This window comes from Nomascus leucogenys, chromosome 14 (genome assembly GCF_006542625.1).
Source record: "Nomascus leucogenys isolate Asia chromosome 14, Asia_NLE_v1, whole genome shotgun sequence".
In the NCBI taxonomy this organism is placed as follows: domain Eukaryota; kingdom Metazoa; phylum Chordata; class Mammalia; order Primates; family Hylobatidae; genus Nomascus; species Nomascus leucogenys.
The window spans coordinates 59,103,462-59,122,492 of record NC_044394.1 but is presented as its reverse complement, the minus strand read 5'-3'; the positions used below and the strand labels follow the sequence as shown (position 1 = coordinate 59,122,492).

General features: G+C 44.2%; 2 protein-coding genes across 3 annotated transcripts in view; one reads left to right on the top strand and one right to left on the bottom strand.

Moving 5' to 3' along the window:
- The window catches only part of SEMA4F (ssemaphorin 4F), a 29,949-nt gene extending 24,348 nt beyond the window's left edge, over positions 1–5,601 (bottom strand). Inside the window, exons 1-4 of one of the 2 annotated variants that reach the window (XM_030827609.1) lie at positions 5,314–5,601; positions 3,130–3,281; positions 2,190–2,249; positions 1,862–1,960 (exon numbers count right to left, since the gene is read on the bottom strand). In XM_030827609.1, the coding sequence (XP_030683469.1) occupies positions 1,862–1,960; positions 2,190–2,249; positions 3,130–3,281; positions 5,314–5,458 (456 nt within the window). In that variant the 5' untranslated portion in view covers positions 5,459–5,601. Of the gene's footprint in view, positions 1–1,861; positions 1,961–2,189; positions 2,250–3,129; positions 3,282–4,434; positions 5,021–5,313 lie in introns of those variants that run through there. The other variant, XM_030827610.1, reaches the window with a different exon arrangement.
- A 5,873-nt stretch (positions 5,602–11,474) lies between these two features.
- Positions 11,475–19,031, top strand: part of M1AP (meiosis 1 associated protein) — a 92,585-nt gene continuing 85,028 nt past the window's right edge. The window contains exon 1 of the mRNA XM_003268710.2: positions 11,475–11,533. The gene's annotated coding sequence lies outside the window, so the exon portion shown is untranslated. The remainder of the gene's footprint in view (positions 11,534–19,031) is intronic.

The window sequence follows — 19,031 nt, the reverse complement described above, 5'->3', positions numbered from 1 at the left end:
CAAAGTCATCAGTCTAGGACACGAGAGGTTCAGCAGTGAGGATAAAGGAAGAACTTGGTCAAGCAGACTGGGGCTGCTGGGTAGTAGGATAAGACAGGTTAAGGCAGAAGAGAACTTTCAAAACGTCTACAGAGCAGACAGGATGTGGCTCAAAGGGTTACCAGAGCTGACCTCTTGCGGCTAGTCTCTATATTCTCCTTCAAACAAGCCTTGACCAAAGGATGGGCCCTCATTTCATAAGCCTGCTAGACAGGAGGTTTCAGGAAAAGAGCTGAATTCTTGGGAGATCAAGACACAGACCCCTGGCTTCACTCTTCATTGCTGATGTTCCTCAAGAAGAGATAGGTATCCAAGTCACACCAATCCTGACAGGTATGTCCAGAAAGAACATTTTCTGTCTAGATACCTTATGTAACAACCACTAGAGTCCCACCTCAGAGAAACAAGGAAGAATTAAAGGCCCTAAGAGACCAACTTAGAACAATCACACTGTCTATAAGCCATGGCTCTGGGATTCATACCCATGGGATCCCCAAGCCTGGCAGAATGGAAAAGGACAAATATGGCAATGGCAGTACCACTGCTACCTTATAAACTTAAGGAGAACTGTAGGGAAATTAGACCTCAATGTTACCTGAGAGAATACAGAGATTTTCATCAACACCCTGAACTGGGAACCTTTCCAGAATGAAGGAGCTATCCAGATGCTGGTAGGGAGCCTGTATCACCTGCATTATGAAAAGGACTCAACATAAGTCCAACCCACCCCAAGGCAGCCCAGGGGGACTAACTGGAGCAATCATGCATACGATTATGATTAGCATCCTAAGCCAGAGATATGAGGGTGGTATGTAACAAAGAGGGGTTTAGAGATACACACTGACTTGATCCAGGTGGCAACGATTACTGAGAAGAGTCAAGACTGCAGAAGAGTCAAGACAAGATCTACAGTTAAGGATTAGGTCAAAAAAGGGAGCAGTTATACTACCTCCTATTGCTCTACAGAGCAGAAAGAGAAGCCACTGGATATAAAGGATATGTGAGGCTTCTGATTCACCCCAGGGGCTTGTCACAAATGTGAGCTGCCAAAAGACCAATGCTGACTACTGTGTAACAGATGGGAAAAGCTGAGAGTTCAGAAACAGTCATCAGTCCCAAAGATTATGACTAGCCTAGATGTGATTACGGATACACATGTCCCAAGCCTGCCTGTGTTTGAGGCTGGTGATGTCCAGGCCTTCAGCAGCAATAAACAGGATCTATAAGAAAACATGACTGACAGAATGCCCACCCTGAAGGCAAGATCCAGAATATGGGGCCAGCAGATATTACATTAGTGGAATTGACATCAGAAGCCATGAGAGGAGACAGTCACAGCCCATACACAATGAGGTTGGCAGTGGAAGTAGGAGAAGGTGGTAAGAGACAGTCACATGCTATGAAAGGAAGAAACAGGCAATGGGCTGCACTAATTAAGAAATGGACCCAGGCTGCCTGGACAAAGCATACACAGGGCAAGGGAAACATGAGTTTCTGGTTTCTGAAGTCTCTGCCTGGATTTCTTGTTTCCCCAGCCCAACCAGCATCCCTAACTTCCTTAACTATCCCACTACGTCTCTCTTTACACTTTGTATACCTTACCCTCTCCAGACAACCTCCCTTTCCCTCCCTCAGTGGCTTACACATACCCTCATCCCATGAGGACAGCCCCTACACCCAATGCTTATCATGCACAATGGTTGCCTTGACCATGCCCCCATCATGGTCGCTCACAGAAAACCCTTCCCATCCTCCCACCACCACCCCAAGTAACTCTCACTGGTGCAGGCACCCTCTCCCTCTCCTCCCACCCGTCACTCACAATAACCCCGCACTTCGGATCAAAAGCGAAGGTGCCACAAGTGAGGAGGTGAGAGGCATTGGCAATGGCGAGAATCTGGACAAAATTGTGACATTCGTCCTGGGGGTCAGAGATGGTTAGAAAGAATCAGAAGCAGCAGGTACGAGGAAGGGTAAGGTAACGTCAGGACAGTCAGATGAAGCTTTGGGATCAGAGATGATGGGTGATGGCATGGTGTTAGAGTCTCTGCCTGGGCCCACTGGGATGGGAACATTACAGGAGGACTGAGAGTCAGGGCTGGGCCAAGGTCTCAACTGACACTCAAGACAGGGCTCAGATTTACACCTACCTCTTTCTTGCCTTTCTTCCTACAGTTCTGTCTGTGAGCCTCAGGAACCATCCAGTCAATCTGAGAAAGGAGAAGTGATCATTTCACCCAGATTCCCCTAACATCAAACTTCCTCAATGTTAGAGGATATTAAACTGTTCTATAACCTCCATCAATTTGGGAACTTCAAAAGTCCCCCTAGAGCACTGTTTTTCAAATGGAGATCCCCACCCATTAATGAGTAATAAAATCAATTCTGAAATCATGACCATCATTTTTAATGAAATAGAATATATCAAAATGTATCACATATAAGAGGTAGATATTGTTTCAAGAAAGGTTTCTTTCAGTACACAATTGTGTACTGGGCCACAATACACAGTATAGATTGAGTATCCCTTATCTGAATTGCTTGTGATCAGAAGTGTTTTACATTTCAGATTTTTTCAGATTTGGGGATATTCGCAGAATACATACTGGTTGAGCATCCCTAATTTGAAAATCCAAAACCCAAAATGCTCCAATGAGCATTTCCTTTGAGTGCCATGTTGGCACACAAAAAGTTTCAGATTTGGGAGTATTTTGAATTTCAGATTTTTAGATTAGGGATGCTCAAACTGTATATAATAATGGTCAAAAAAAGTTTGAAAGGTGTTTCCCTAGAGTATTGTAATTTTTATGATCCCTCTGCCCATTGTCACCTGAAACCTGGTCACTATAGTCTCCTCCCCATCATCATGAACCTCCTTCATATCCTCCCCAGTCACCTTGACCCACCATACTCTTAGCTAAGAAAACAAAGCGGATGATCTCCCCCCATGTCTCCCAACTCACCCCCTCCTACTACCCCTGCTGTTACATCTTTAGTTATTATGAAATCCCTCACACACACACACTCATAAAATCATAGATTTAATCACATGCTACGGGGTCAGGGGCCCTTCCCTCTCTTGTCTCTCACCCTGCGGGGTCTCTCCCCTGAGAAGGGCAGGGATAAAGCGAAGATGGTGTCCCGGGCGCCAACATAAAGTGTGTGGGAGGCAGGATCCACAAGGAGAACAGAGTAATTGTATGTGTGAGGGACAGCGAACCGGGTGAGATAGGAGTCAGCCTCTGGCAGGAAGAGAGGAGAGTGATGTTAGCCATCGCTTCCTAAGGGTCGAGTCCACAAGAGCAAAACCAAAGGGGCCAATTTTTGTTTTCTTCCAAGTACCATTTATTTAGCAGCCATGGGGGAGAAACAGAGCCTTGACAAGTGAACCAGAGATAGATGAGGCCAGAATATTTAGCACACAATCCAGTGGGTAAGTATGCTTTTTCTATAAAAATAGAGCACTAGCTGGACACGGTTGCTCACGCCTGTAATCCCAGCACTTTGGGAGGCTGAGGTGGGTGGATCACTTGAGGTCAAGAGTTTGAGACCAGCCTGGCCAACACGGTGAAATCCCGTCTCTACTAAAAATACAAAAAATTAGCCAGGCATGGTGGCGCATGCCTGTAATCCCAGCTATTTGGGAGGCTGAGGCAGGAGAATTGCTTGAACCCAGGAGGTAGAGGTTGCAGTGAGCCAAGATCACGCCACTGCACACCAGCCTGGGTGACAGAGCAAGACTCCGTTTCAAAAAAAAAAAAATCTAAACCTCATATCAGCATTCAAAATATTTATTTAAAGATTGGAATAAGTTGGCATGAATTTATCTTCCTAGCTCAACCTGTAGTTCTGGGGACCCCACCCTTGCACCAATACAGCTCTGCTCTACCTGTTTCCTCTGCTCAGTACCCTCAAGACGGCAGAATGGACACCAACCCATTCATTCCTAGGTGTGCTGATGTGAGTCCCGCCCACTCCATCCTCCCACACCCATACTTACCTCTGTGCTGTATCTTGCCCACTCTCTCATGCTTAGTATAAGCCCTGGATCACCTAACTTCCCCTCATATCCTCAACTCTGCTTCACCTTGCTTGCCATCTAGACATCTCTGGATGCCTGGACATCAACCCAGCCTGGCAATCTCAACTTACTTTGTGGCTATTGCTCGGGTGCAAACTGAAACCCCAGGCTCTGGCCACAACTTCGCCTTCTGGAATCACAGCATCCCTATATGGCACTAGTCTGAGTTTAAACTCTAAACTACTATTAACCAGTCCAGAGTTGTTGCCAACAGGTTGTACCCTTGGCTTCACTGGTTCTGTCTGCCCAAGGTGCTAATAACACTCAATGCCCACTGAGAAGACAACAAGGTCCATGGCCATGCTCATACCCACCTCAGCAGTCTAAAAAGTGAATCGCCCCAATGATCACTTTTAACCTTGTGACGTCTCCTAGCTTCTTCCACATCTTTTCAAAGGATCATATCCCCCTCCTCTATTTTTCCTTCTGAAGACTTGAAAAATCATTTAAGCAGAACTTTACATCAACACATTGAATGGTTTACCAATATTCAACGTAGGGAATGGGCAGAGGCAGCAAGGAACACTGAGGAAGTTAGGAGAGTTAACGTGGATCCAATAATGGGAGAATGGGAGCTGCTGTCAGAGATGTCAGGGGAGCGGGAAGAGGGTTAGGAAGATTAGGGCTGTCAGAAGGTCCAAGAGGCTCGGATGATGTGTAGAATTGATAGGGAAATGAATTGGAGAAGATGGAAATGCTGACCTGGGGATCGGAATGGAAAGCTGGAGTAGAATGAAAGACTGATGGGTCTGAAAGCAGAGTGGGCGTCAAGCTGGAATGATGGACCCAGGTGTATGTGCGTGGAAACAGGTGACTAAGGGAGACGGAACTTCGAAATGAACGACCTCGGGCAGCCCCCACCCGAGCTCTGGGCCTCAGTGTACCAGTCTGCACGGTGAGGACTGGACGCTCCTGCAGCTCTGGGAATAGGGCCCGCTGGGACAGCCTGGGCGTGTCTTGGGAGCCGAGGCGCGAGGCCCGGGCTGGGGATGAGGGGCTGGAGGGGGGGCGCGGGAGGGATGCAGAGAGGATGCGGTGAAACGCGAGGGTCTCGCCCCGGTCCCGGCGGGGCGTGGGCGGCGTGGAACGCCATACACCAGGCTAAGAGGCCCGGGTCCGGCCGCGCGGTCTGAGGAGCAGGTGGGTGTGGGTGTGGGCGCGAAGGGCTGAGGGCGTGGGCGCCCGCGCCTTACCAGAGATGGGAAGCGAGGTTCTGGGCACCGAGCGGGGGACGCGGCCGGATACCAGGCCGCTCAGCACCGCCAGCAGCAGCAGCGGGAAGGGCGAGGCTGTAGGCTGCCCGGGACCCGGGCGGGGCTGCGCAGCAGAGGCCGGCATCTTTGGCTCCGCCTGGCCGCGAGTGCGGCGCAAGCTACAGCCTCTGCTCAGGGCCCCCGGGCTACCGGCCTCGGCCCCACTCGGGTCCTCTCGGCTCGGTCCGGCTCGGCCTGAGGCTGAGGGATGAAACACCGCCCGGCTCCGCCCCCTCAAAAAGGGGCCAATGGTCGGGCCTTCTTCTTCCTCCAGCCAATCGGGATTGAGTGAAGGCGGGGCTGAGGGGAGGCGAGTCCTAACCCAGGCAGAGGCGGAGCTAGACCCAGGTGAAGGTGGGAGTTCTGCCTCGGAAGTGCGCTGGGGCTGCCACTCAAGGACCTCGAGTGGCGAGTTTGCTCTGGCCACTCCAAAAACTCAAATGCCCATAGCTGTACTAATAAGGAAAACTTACTAATAAGAGGACGTGGATACACGCACCAAGTTTCTCAAAATTAATACTTTGCAAGCATTTAAGGACGGCTGCCTATGTGCTGGGCAGGCACAGTGTAACGCGCGCGCGCACACACACACACACACACACACACACACGATTATACAGAAAATACTAAAAATCAGGGCCCTTGCCCTAGGGAGTTCACACTGTAATGGGGCTTCCAAATGTAAACAAATAACTGCAAATAGGTAATTGCAATACAAAGCAATGCACGTTTGCTATAATAACGTGCAATAAGTGTGCAGAAGGGCCAGGTTTTGCCAGAGGAAATCAGGAAGGCCTCACAGAAGAGGTGACATTTGAACTGAGTCTTCTAGGGTTGGTAGGCCTTTGAGGGCGAGGAACAAAGACTGCCTATGGGCATATCCACTTGGATATCCTACGAACAAGGCAAGCATAGGTCCTGAGCATAACTCACTATCTCCTCCATCCCAACCCTAGCTCCTTCTTCAAGCACTTAGTCTGCACTTAGTAGGTAGTCTTTGCTTTCTCCTCTTTCACCCCCATTGTATTAGTTATCTAGGCTGCAAAACAAATGTAACAAATTAACCTCAGAATTTGGTGGCTTAAAACAAAGACATGGTCCCTGAATTCAAATTGCTTAGCCTAGAGGGAAAATCAGACATTTGGAATAAACTTTTATTATCTCTCACAGTCTCTCTGCGTCAGAAATTTAGGAGTAGTTTAGCTAGGTGGTCTGTCTTCCAGTCTCTCACAAGATTACAGTCCAGATATCAAATGGAGCAGCAGTCCACTGAAGGCTTGCCTGGGGCTGAGGATCCACTTCCAAGATGGCTGACTTCCATGCCTGCCAAATTGGTAGTGGCTGTCGGAAGTAAGTAGGTTGTTCTCCACATGAATTTCTCCATGGGGTTGCTTGAATGTCTTCACAAAATGGGGTGACTTTCTCAGAGCAAGTGATCCAAAAGAACAAGGCAAAAGAGCAAATGATATATTTGTGACCTAGCCTCAGAAGTAACACACAATCACTCGGCCATATTCTACTTGTCACACAGGCCAGCCCTGATGCACTGTGGAAGGGGACTTCACCAGGTGGTATAGGGATTTCACTGGGAATACAAGGATTTCAGCCTCCTTTCTTGGAGACTAGCTACCACACCCATATATAAGAAATCACTATGTCCTTATAAATCTGACTAAAAAATAACTTAAATCCATCCTTTTCTTTCCATTGTCATCATAGTTCAGGACATCATCATCATTCACCTGGACTGTGTGATAATTTCATTTAAAAAACAAAAACCTTGCCTCCAATCCCTCCCCTTCCAGACTGCCATCAGGATAATCTTTCTAAAGTGCAAGTACTAGTTCTAGTTTATTCTTTCAACAGTTATTAAGGGCCTACTATGTGCCAGGCATTTTACTAAGTACTAGAGATAAGAAGATTAAGACATGGTCCCTTGGCTGGGCATGGTGGCTCATGCCTGTAATCCTAGCACTTTGGGAGGCCGAGGCAGGAGGATCACTTGAAGACGAGTTTGAGACCAGACAGGTCAACATAGCGAGACCCTGTCTCTGCAAAATAATAATAATAGCAAGGCCTGGTGGCACACATCTGTAGTCCCAGCTACTCGGGAGACTGAGGCAGGAGGATCACTTGAGCCCAGGAGTTCAAGGCTGCAGGGAGCTACGATCACACCATTGCACTCTAGCCTGCCAAAAAAAAAAAAAAAAAAAGCCATGGTCCCTGAATTCAAATTGCTTAGCCTGGAGGGAAAATCAGGCATTTGGGATCAGTACTTCAAATCTTCTCTCTGAAATCTTCTTTCTAAAACCAACCTCAACACAACAATGGAACCCCTGCCCCCGTCTGAGTTTCTTCCTCTAGCACCGCTATATGCCTTTCCTAAGCTGCTTCTCAGCAGTCTAGTCTAGGCCTTAGTCCCTTTTCTGAACATGATTTATTGGTTATTTTGTCTTTTGATTTTTTTAATATTTTTTCAATTTTTTTCACAAAACATACAATAAGAGGTTATTGTGCAACCTAATCGCACTTAAGTAAGTACATGCATTCATGTACCCAATGTACATATTAGTGAGTTAAATTTTTAACAAAGTCATACTTACATTATATTTACCTTTACTTCAGGAGCTAAATTCTCATTTTTTTCCTATCATGTTGCATTTTATTCTATTCCATTTTTTTAAACGCTGGTTGCAGCCCACTAAATTGATTTTACTGTTCATTAATGAGTTGAGATCCCCACTTTGAAAAAAAAAATCACTGTTCTATGTAGTCTCATTCATACTAGTTAATAATGATTTTCTAAATCTACATTTCCAGGCCATATCTTTCTCTTCAGCTTCTGACACACACATCCAAGTGCCTAGTGGACATTTCCACACGGTGTAACCACAGGCACCTTGATTTCAATATGTCCAAAACTGAACTATCATCCCTATCCTCATAGCATCCTGGTAATTGTGTGGATGCTAAAACCAATGTTCCCCATCTTTATACGTAGCACTACTGTCTTTCCAGCTGTCTAAGCAAGAGACTTTGCATTCGTTTATTCAGTAAGTATTCATGGAATGCCTACTGTGTTCTAGGCCCTGTCATTTTGGATTCCTCCTAATCAATCAAATCAATCATAAAGGCCTGTTAATTTTAACTCCTAAGTATTTCCTCCCACATCTCTGCATCCCCTTTACCAACACCCTAATTCAAACAACTATCTTCTCTTGCCCGGGCTACTTCCTATTTTAGTCTTGTCCCTATGCCTTGCTGCCACCACCCCAATTTCAGCCCCCAATCCATTCCTTTTAAGGCAGGGAAGGCAGGGAGAACGTTCTCTCCAGTACACAAATCAGATCATGTCACTCTTCTGCTTAAACACTTCAGTTTATCTCCCCATTCCAGCCCACCCCGCCTTTGCTATGAGATAAGATCCGAAATCTTTAATATAGTCCACAGGTCGTGTATGTTCTGGCCCTTTGCCTATCTCTCCTGCTTCATCTTTGCCACTCCTCTTCCACATACTATACTCCATACTGGAGTATAGTTCAGCAAGACTGTTGGGGAATCATCAAGCCGATGCTGCCCATTAGAGGAGTGCTGTGTGAGGAGTGCAGTGTTTCCCAGGAATGGGTCTGCTTTAGTATCTCCACCACATTCAGTCGGTGGCTGGGAAGATGGCCTCCACACAAATGTGGCAGTAGATTTATTTTTATTTATTTATTTATTTTTTTGAGACGGAGTTTTTGCTCTTGTTGCCCAGGCTGGAGTGCAGTGGCACAATCTCGGCTCACCGCAACCTCCGCCTCCCGGGTTCAAGTGATTCTCCTGCCTCAGCCTCCCGAGTAGCTGGGATTACAGGCATGCACCACCATGCCCGGCTAATTTTGTATTTTTAGTAGAGATGGGGTTTCTCCATGTTGGTCAGACTGGTCCCGAACTCCCGACCTCAGGTGATCCACCCGCCTCGGCGTCCCAAAGTGCTGGGATTACAGGCATGAACCACTGCGCCCAGTCATGGCAGTAGATTTCTAAGGCAGCAGCTGATGCCCTTGGTCAGTTACACTCCTTGTAGTTTAAAGTATGCAAGGTACTTTCTCATGACCATTATAGTTTGTTGCCCTCAGAAAACAATTCTTATGTCATAGTCCCCATTTCTGGTACAGTTCTTTGCATATTTTTAATAAATGCTATAGAGGGTACAGAAAGAAATTAATAGTAGGTAGGAGCAATGGGTGGTATGGTTTGGAGTGAGGCTAGTGCTCAAGTTTGAATGTGTCCCCCAGAGGTCATTTGCTGGAAACTTAATACCCAATGGAATAGTGTTCAGAGGTGGGGCCTAATAAAAGGTGATTAGGCAATAAGGGCTCTGCCCCCATAAATGAATTAATGTCATTATCTTGGAAGTGAGTTAGTTATTGAGAGAGTGGGTTTGTTGTAAAAGTGAGTTCAGCTCCCTGTTGCTATCTTGCTCTTTTGTACCCCTTGCCCTTCTGCCTTCTGCCATGGGATGACACAGAAAAAATGCCCTCACTAGACGTGGGATTCTTAACCTTGGAATTCCTACCCTCCAGAATTTAAGAATACATTTCCTTTATTTATAAATTATTTGTTCTGTGGTATTCTGGTATAGCAACACAAAGGGGAGTAAGACAGCTAATTTTGGGCTCAGCCTAGTAAGGTAGGTGGGGTCAGTTATAATGGACCCTCTAACCGAAAAGGAAACATAAGCCATTTTTAAGACAAAGAATGATATGATCAAAACATTTTTACAAGGACAATTCTAACATCAGTGGAAACGATAATCTGGAGATTAGAGACAGGAAGGCTAATTTGGACTATTTGGGGGGAAAGAGCTGTTGAGAAGCTACCCTTTAAACTGAAACACAGGAACTCTATTGTATATCAGATTATAGTGTTTAAAAAAGGACGTAGGTTAAATAGTTCTGTTCTTACCTGAGGAACAGTTGATAGGAGCAAAATGGTTTAGTGGGACTAGAATACAAGCAGGCAACTCTTTTCCTGTTGAAACATCTAACCTATCCTGTGCCATTCATTGAAATATTGCCCCACCCCCCCCAACCTGCATCTAGGCAATGAACTGAGAAAATAACAATAATAATAATAAAGAAAACAAGGAAAACTGCTTGTACATTTCTAGCTTGGAACTAGCATTATCTTTCCCTCTCCTGTGGACTAATTCAGAGAATTCTTTTTTAACCAGACAGAGTTGAAGACCCAGACCAACCAACTGTTAGGGACCAGGACGCTCCTACCCCACCTGGAGTTCGTCAGAGGGACTATCGGAATCAACCTCAAGCAAGCGAGAATGAGTATGAAGACAGGGACAGACCCTCTTGGAATATAGGAGTTTGAAAAGACTTAAAAAAGAACTTTCTGAAGGTAGCTATAACTTCCATGAGGGCAGGGACCATTGTCTGTACATCCACTGTACTCCAATCCTAGCACAATGCGTGGCACATAATGTGCCCACCACAGATGTTTAGTGAACAAAATAGCGACTGGCTGAAGGAGAAATGATGCGGAAGGGAAAAGTCAAAACCAAGAACACGGTCGGTGGGGGCGCTACTGGGATGTTTCATGGGAAGGGGTAGAAAAAGAAAAAATGTCAGGTTTAGCACAGTATATCCAACAAATAGACAAAATTCTACCTAAGAGACAAAGAAGGACTGTTCTCAGGGCATCTCGGGACTTGGAGACCGTTTTCCTCAAGCGCCACCCTGAGGCGGCCGGGCCCCGCCTTGCCCGCAGTGAGCCTCCCGCCCAGCCGCGCCGGCCTGAGGGGGGCGCCTCCGGACGCGCGGGCGCACGCCGAGAGCCGGGAGGACCAGGTGAGGGGCTCTCCGTCTTCCGAAGACAGGGACGCTTCTCCACGCCTCGGGGAGGGAGGGCAGCCCGAGAGCAGCCGGCACCACTTCGCAGGCTGGGCGTGGGCCGAGCTCGGGCGGTCCTAAGGCAGGTGTTGGCTGCGCTGGCCGTGACGTGTGCCGGGGCAAGACTGACGCCAAGAGAGAGGCTCCTAAATCGCTGCCGGAGTCATCCCTCCGCATACTGTTCTGGGCGGCCAGGCCTGCGCGGAGTCTGGGCCCGGAGCTTCCTCCGCGGGACCCCCAGGCCCTAGGGCCGGGCTGCTGATCCGCCAGGCACGGTAGGCGCCATGCCGAGGGACCACGAGGCTTCGGGGGGCCACGAGAATTTTTTTTTTCTTCTGGTTTTGCTTTGTTTTTGAGACAGAGTTTCACTCTTGTCGCCCAGGCTGGAGTGCAATGGCGTGATCTCGGCTCACTGCAACCTCCACCTCCCGGGTTCAAGTGATTCTCCTGCCTCAGCCTCTCGAGCAGCTGGAATTACAGGCTCCTGCCACCACGCCCGACTAATTTTTTAATATTTTTAGCAGAGATGTGGTTTCACTATGTTGGCCAGGCTGGTCTCGAACTCCTGACCTCGTGATCCGCCTGCCTCGGCCTCCCAAAGTGCTGGGATTACAGGCGTGAGCCACCGCACCAGTCCACGAGAATGTTTTCATTTCGTTTAAAGTGAACCCATGAAATCAAAGAAAGTGTTTTGATTTTTTCCTCACATCAGGATGGGAAAATGAGATTTTTAGGGCCTACAAAATCCATTAACTTCTTTTAATCTTTTTTTAATGGAGGAAGGGGCCCACGAAGACGAAAGTGCTTAGGGCCCACGAAATCTTTAATGGGGCCCTGCCAGAGGGGGAACCATTGAAGAAAGTGAATGAGGTCTTGTAAAGGGGCCCTAACCTAGAAAGCTCATCACGGAACAGAACATCCGCAGAGGCAGACACAGCGAGAAGCCGATCTGTGAGAGGTGGATCTTCCGGGGTGCGGGCAGGGGAGGGTCTGGTGTGAGGATGGAGAGTTGGGCAGAAGGCACAAGCAGAACTTTAGGGCCAGGGTAAAGAGATTGGATTTTGTTTCCAGTGGTGTAATTGGAAGTCATTGGAGGGTTTTTAGTTTGGGCATAACTTGGTGGTTTTGGGTGGTTCAAGGCCCAGTTCCAGTTTTAACCAGTTTGCAGGGAGAATTCATTAAGCGAGTGTTCTTGGCAAAAGTGGAGAGTATAGGGTCAAAATAAGGTCAGAGCCTGTTTAGTACTATGCCCAGACACATCAGATGAATGAATTGATGATGTTTGAGGATGAGAGGCTGCCTCTTACCTCATTTAAAATACAGTCTTCCAATGCACATTAGTGTGGGATTGAAAAATGACTGCAGGCTGAAACCATTCAAAGAGATCTTACACACCAATGGGAAAAATTACAGTTGTTCTATAACCTTGAAAAATTGTCAAAACACTAAAACTTTCTTACTAACTATAGGTAAATGTAAAACAGTAAAACTATTTCATACACTAACTTAAAACATTAGAAACATTGAGAGCTGAAGTGTTTTATTTGTTGAAAAAAAAACTTATCAAGAGTAGTTTGAACAGTACTTGTTTGCTTCGTATAGTAAAACTTAATGAGAGAGCAAACATTTTTTGTGTGTCTTGGCAAACTGTCATACTTCTTTCTAAGTTTGGGTCAGTTTCCTACATTTTATCCTTTGTACCTTCAATTTTGTAAAATATCTCTGAAAGTTTCTTTAATAATGAAGCTTTTTGCCAGTGGCCTTTTCTGTAGGATGTCTTCATCCTTTTCATCACAATGACTTTCCTCAAGTATGTTGATAAGTTTGCCTTCACTAAATTCCTCTGGCTGCTTCTCTAGAGTCTATCAAGTGGAGGCAGTGTCAACACTCTCAGTCAGCTGTTTCTCCTTTAACTCCACTTATGTTAGATTCAGATTTCACTCTTGGCATTATCATTTTTTATTTCTTTGCTTCTCCTTTTATTGGCTAGTTTCCTCTTTCAATTTTTGTTTTTATAAAACATCACGTGGGCTTATCACTAGGAGACAAGGAGACGACACAACTACACACTTCTGTCTGTGCTTTAACTGACTAACGGATCTGCAGTGACCGGTCACCAACAGACTTTGAAAGAAGTGATATAATTAATTACTGATCATGATGCACTGATCACTATATTATATCAGTACACTGTATCAGTATACTATACTATTGATACTGATAACTATGTAGTAATTCATGAACTAAAGAGCTAGATACTACTTTATATAATTACAGTTAATTCCATGGTAACTGAAATTTGAACTGTGTTGTTGGAGGACTGGTGTTAATTAAACTGTAGTAACTGAACTCTATATACTGGAACCATGCAAAATGAGGACTGCCTCTACTTTATTTTTTTATTTTTATTTTTTTCAAGGGTGAGCTGGTGGTGTTAAACAGCAACTTTTATTGAAGCAGCAGTGTACAGCAGCAGCAGAGGTACTGCAACTGTGGAGTAGGTCTAGCCCATAGGCAGTGTGCCCAGAATAGCAGCTCAGAAGTAGTTCAGCAGTCATAGTTATACCCACTTTTAATTACATGCAAATTAAGGGGGAGTTGATGCAGAAATTTCTAGGAAAAGCATGGTAACTTCCAGGTCATAGAGTCATTGCCATAGAAAGGGATGGTAACTTCTGAGTGTTGCCATGGCAATGGTAAACTGACATGGCACACTGGTGGGCATGTCTTATGGAAAGCTGCTTCCACCCTGGCCCTGTTTAAGCTCGTCCTCAGTTTGGTCTGGTTTAAGCCCTTCCTCCAGAATTGAGTCCCGCCTCCTACCTCACTATCAAAACTAAACTCATATGTGCCTTATGGCCCAGCAATACTGTGTCCAGAATTGGTGGGTTCTTGGTCTTGCTGACTTCAAGAATGAAGCCGTGGACCCTCGCGGTGTTACAGTTCTTAAAGATGGTGTGGCCAGGGTTTGTTCCTTCTGATGTTCGGATGTGTCTGGAGTTTCTTCCTTCTGGTGGGTTCGTGGTCTTGCTGGCTTCAGGAGTGAAGCTGCAGACCTTTGCGGTCAGTGTTACAGCTCTCAAGGCGGTGTGTGTGGAGTTGTTCGTTCCTCCCGGTGGGTTCGTGGTCTCGCTGGCCTCAGGAGCGAAGCTGCAGACCTTCATAGTGAGTGTTACAGGTCATAAAGGCAGTGCGGACCCAAAAAGTGAGCAGCAGCAAGATTTATTGCAAAGAGCGAAAGAACAAAGCTTCCACAGTGTGGAAGGGGACCTAAGCGGGTTGCCCTGCCTCTACTTTAAAATGGCGTTTCCAGATGTGAGAGATGGAGATGGATAATTAAATTTAATTATACATTAAATAAGGCCTCTGACTACCTGTTTGTGTGAATTTCTTTGTGTCAGCTTCAAGTTCAGCATTCCATGTAGAAATTGGCCCCATGTACTTAAAGTACAGTTTAAAAATATGTTATGTGCTTCCTTGGTAAATACGTTAGTCATTGATTTGGATTTCTGGTTCAAGATGACTTTCAACAGATTAGCATATTCATTCATTTATTTTTCTAGCTGTATCCAGCACATAATTGGAACTCAATTTTTAAAAATGTTGAATGAACAAATGCTGACTTCCACTATTCAAAAAGGGAAGTTTGAAGAGAATAACTTCACTGATTCATTTGGGGAAATACATCTATCTATGTTTTTTTGTTTTTTTTTTTTTTTGAGACGGAGTCTCGCGCTGTCACCCAGGCTGGAGTGCAATGGTGCGATCTTGGCTCACTGCAACCTCCGCCTCCCGGGTTCAAGCGATTCTCCTGTCTCAGCCTCCTGAGTAGCTGGGATTACAAGCACGCACTACCATGCCCGGCTAATTTTTGTATTTTTAGTAGAGACAGGGTTTTACCATGTTGGTCAGGCTGGTCTCCTGACCTTGTGATCCACCCGTCTCGGCTTCTCAAAGTGCTGGGATTACAGGCGTGAGCCACCGCGCCTGGCCTATCTATGTATTCTTAGATCATTTTTAAAGATTCTAAATTCCAAAGTGTTTCTGAAAATTATCATAATTATCTTTCTATTGGTCACAGGGGAAATCAAATAAGCTTTAATTTTCCCTACATTCTTTAGCTAAAAACAATTATATAGAATGATTTTAGTTCTCAGAGGTGGGGACATTTTTTAGCTATTTTTTTATCATATTTCTTTTGTTTTCTTTTGATTGTCCTAATGTTCTTTTTGAAATATTTTTATTATTAAATATAACATATATACAGAAAATGTCATAAAACATGAATGTATAGTTTAATAGTAGAAAGTGAATACCCAATATCCACAATAAAGATCAAGAAATAGAACATTAGGCTGGAAGTGGTGGCTCATCCCTGTAATCCCAGTACTTTGGGAGGCCAAGGTGGGAGGATCGCTTGAGCCCAGGAGTTTGAGACTAGCCTGGGCAACATGGCAAAACCCTGTCTCTACCAAAAAAACACACAAATTAGTGAGGCATTGTGGTGCATGCCTGTAGTGCCAGGTACTTAGGAGGCTGAGGTGGGAGGATCACTTGAGCCTGGGAGGTGGAGGTTGCAGTGAGCTGAGATTGGGCCACTGCTGCACTCCAGTCTGGGCGATGGAGTGAGACCCTGTCTCAAAAAAAAAAAAAAAAAAAGAACATTACCGACAACTCAGGACCCCCTTCTTTTGTCTCTTCTCATCGTAATGCCTTCATTCCTTCCTAGGGAAAATCACTAGCCTCATTTTTTTTTCTTTTTTTTATTATTATTATTATTATACTTTAAGTTTTAGTAGCCTCATTTTTGTGATAATCATTTCTTTGCTTTTCTTTATGGTTTTATCACTGTGTATGCATCTCTAAACAATATAACTACTTTTGCTTATTTTTAAAATCTATGTAGATGAAATCAAGCTACATGTGTATGTATTCTTTGTGTCTTGCTGCTTTTACTCAATAATATGTTTCTTAGAATCATCCATGTTGCCACATGCAACTGTAGTTCATTCATCTTCATTGCTGTATGTGGAAATATACTATGATTTATCCATTTTAATGTAGATTGACATTTGTGTTTTTTTCAGTTTTGGGTAATTGTGAACAAGATTGTTATTAATAGTCTTTTGGCTGCTATGATCTGACTTTTTTCATGTAACCTGGTATATATGATTATTTAAAGATTATATGATTAAGAACAAAAAAATCCAAAAAGTTCTATAGATAAATTATTATAATTAGTAAGAGAGTGCAGCAAGTTTATTAAATATAAAGTCAATATACAAAAATTAATTATAGCTGGGCACAGTGGTTCATGCCTGTAATCCCAGCACTTTGGGTGGCAGAGCTGGTTGGATTGGTTGAGCTCAGAAGTTCAAGACCAACCTGGGCAACATAGCAAGACCCCATCTCTATAAAAGATTTTTTTAAATTAACTATATTTCTATATATAAGCAACAAACTAAAAATGAAATTTAAAAAGATGAGAAAGGGAGAGAAACTTTGTCATCGATAGTTCTTTGAAATGTAAATTAATATTTAAAAATTAACAGATCCCTAAGACTAAAATTTGACAAAGGACAAGGAGATCTTTTGGGAAAAATTATAAAGCTGTAGATTATTTTAGATTTTCTATATACACAATCATTGGCACACAATGACAGTTTTCTTTCTTCCATTGCAATGCCTTTTATTTATTTGTCTTACCTCATTACTACCTTCACTATAAGGCTGAATAGAAGTGATGATAGCATGCTCCTTGTCTTACATGGAAAGCTTTCAACATATCACCATGAAGAATGATGTTTGATCTCTCTTTTTGTAAATATATTTTATCAGATTATTCCCATCATCTGTTCTTACTCAGTCTTTATCATGCACAAATGCTGGGTTTTAAACAGAGGCTTTTTTGCATCTATTGGGATGATCATATCATTTTTCTCATTTACTTTTTTAATGTGACGAATTACGTGATTGATATTCTAATGTTATATCAACCTTATGTTCTTGGGATAAACTCAACTTGGTCATGCTGTGTTATTCTTTTTTTATATTATTAGTTTCAATTTCTCTATATTTTATTTAGAATTGTTACAAGTTTATGGGTGAGATTATCCTATAATTTTTTTCTTATTACACCTTTATCTGGTTTCACTTTCAAAGGTTGTGCTAACCTCATAAAATTAATTGAGGAGGCCAGGTGCCGTGGCTCATGCTTGTAATCCCAGCACTTTGGGAGGCCGAGGCGGGTGCATCACCTGAGGTCAGGAGTTCGAGACCAGCATGACCAACATGGAGAAACCCTGTCTCTACTAAAAATACAAAATTAGCCAGGCATGGTGGCGCATGCCTGTAATCCCAGCTACTCGGGAGGCTGAAGCAGGAGAATCGTTTGAACCCGGGAGGTGGAGGTTACAGTGAGCCGAGATCGTGCCATTGCACTCCAGCCTGGGCAACAAGAGTGAAACTCCATCTAAAAAAAAAAAAAATTAACTGAGGAGTGTAGCTTCTTCTGTTCTTAAAATAATTTGTTTAAGATTGAAGTTCTTGGCTGGGCACAGTGGCTCACGCCTGTAATCCCAGCACTTCAGGAGGCCGAGGCAGATGGATCACTTGAGCCCAGGAGTTTGAGACCATCTTGGGCAACATGGCAAGACCCCATCTCTACAAAAAAAAAAAAAAAAAAAATTGAAATTCTTGGTCTTTGCAAGTTTGATGGAGCCCATCAGTGAAATCATCTGACCCTCTTGTGGGAAGATATTTGATTACCAATTACATTTCCTTTAATGATTATAGACTATTTAGGTTTCTAAAATTTCTTTAGTATTGGTTAGATACATTTTTCTAGGAATTTTCCCACTTTATCAAACTTATTAGCATGAAGCTATTCATTATGTCCTCTTATAATCCTTTTCACCTTTGAGCGTTTGTAACGATGTCCCTTTCTCATTCCTTGTATTGGTTCTTTGTTCTCATTTTTTCTCACTTCCTAATCTGAGTCCTGGGGATAAGTATAAGTAGCCAGTAGAGAAAGAAGCCAGGAGTATTGGAGGCAGAGAAGCAGCATGAGCAAATGCACTAAAGTGAATATATTTAGTATTGTTTCCATGAAAACCTTGAGGTGAAGAACAGTTCCTAATGAGGCTAACAATCAAGTAATGACAGGTCTTAAAGACGGTTTAAATTTTACCTTATAAGAGATTCAGACAACCAAAGAATTTTAACCAAGGAGAAATGTAGTCATATTTTCATTTTTAAGAATTATTCGTTAGGTACTAAACACACATATGCTAGGCATTGATGAATAAAATCAACAAGACAGGTTCTCTACCCTTGGGAAGCTTACAATATAGTGGGAGAGGCAGTCATAGAAACAAATTGTAATAGAGTGCAATAAATGCTAATAAAGAAACAAAGTTTATGAGGGCAGATAGCTTACTTTGAGACAGAAGCTTGAGTTTTTTGGTGTAACTTTTGATTAGTTCCACCCAGCATCTCTAAGCATTTTCAGGCTTACGTTATAGGCAAACATCTAGATCTCTTGGGAGCTGTTAAAATAGGATGGCCTGGGCCGGGTACGGTGGCTCACGCCTGTAATCCCAGCACTTTGGGAGGCCAAGGCGGGCGGATCATGAGGTCAAGAGATCAAGACCATCCTGGCCAACATGGTGAAACCCCATCTCTAAAAATACAAAAATTAGCTAGGTGTGGTGGCGCGTGCTTGTAATCCAGCTACTCGGGAGGCTGAAGCAAGAGAATCGCCTGAACCTGGGA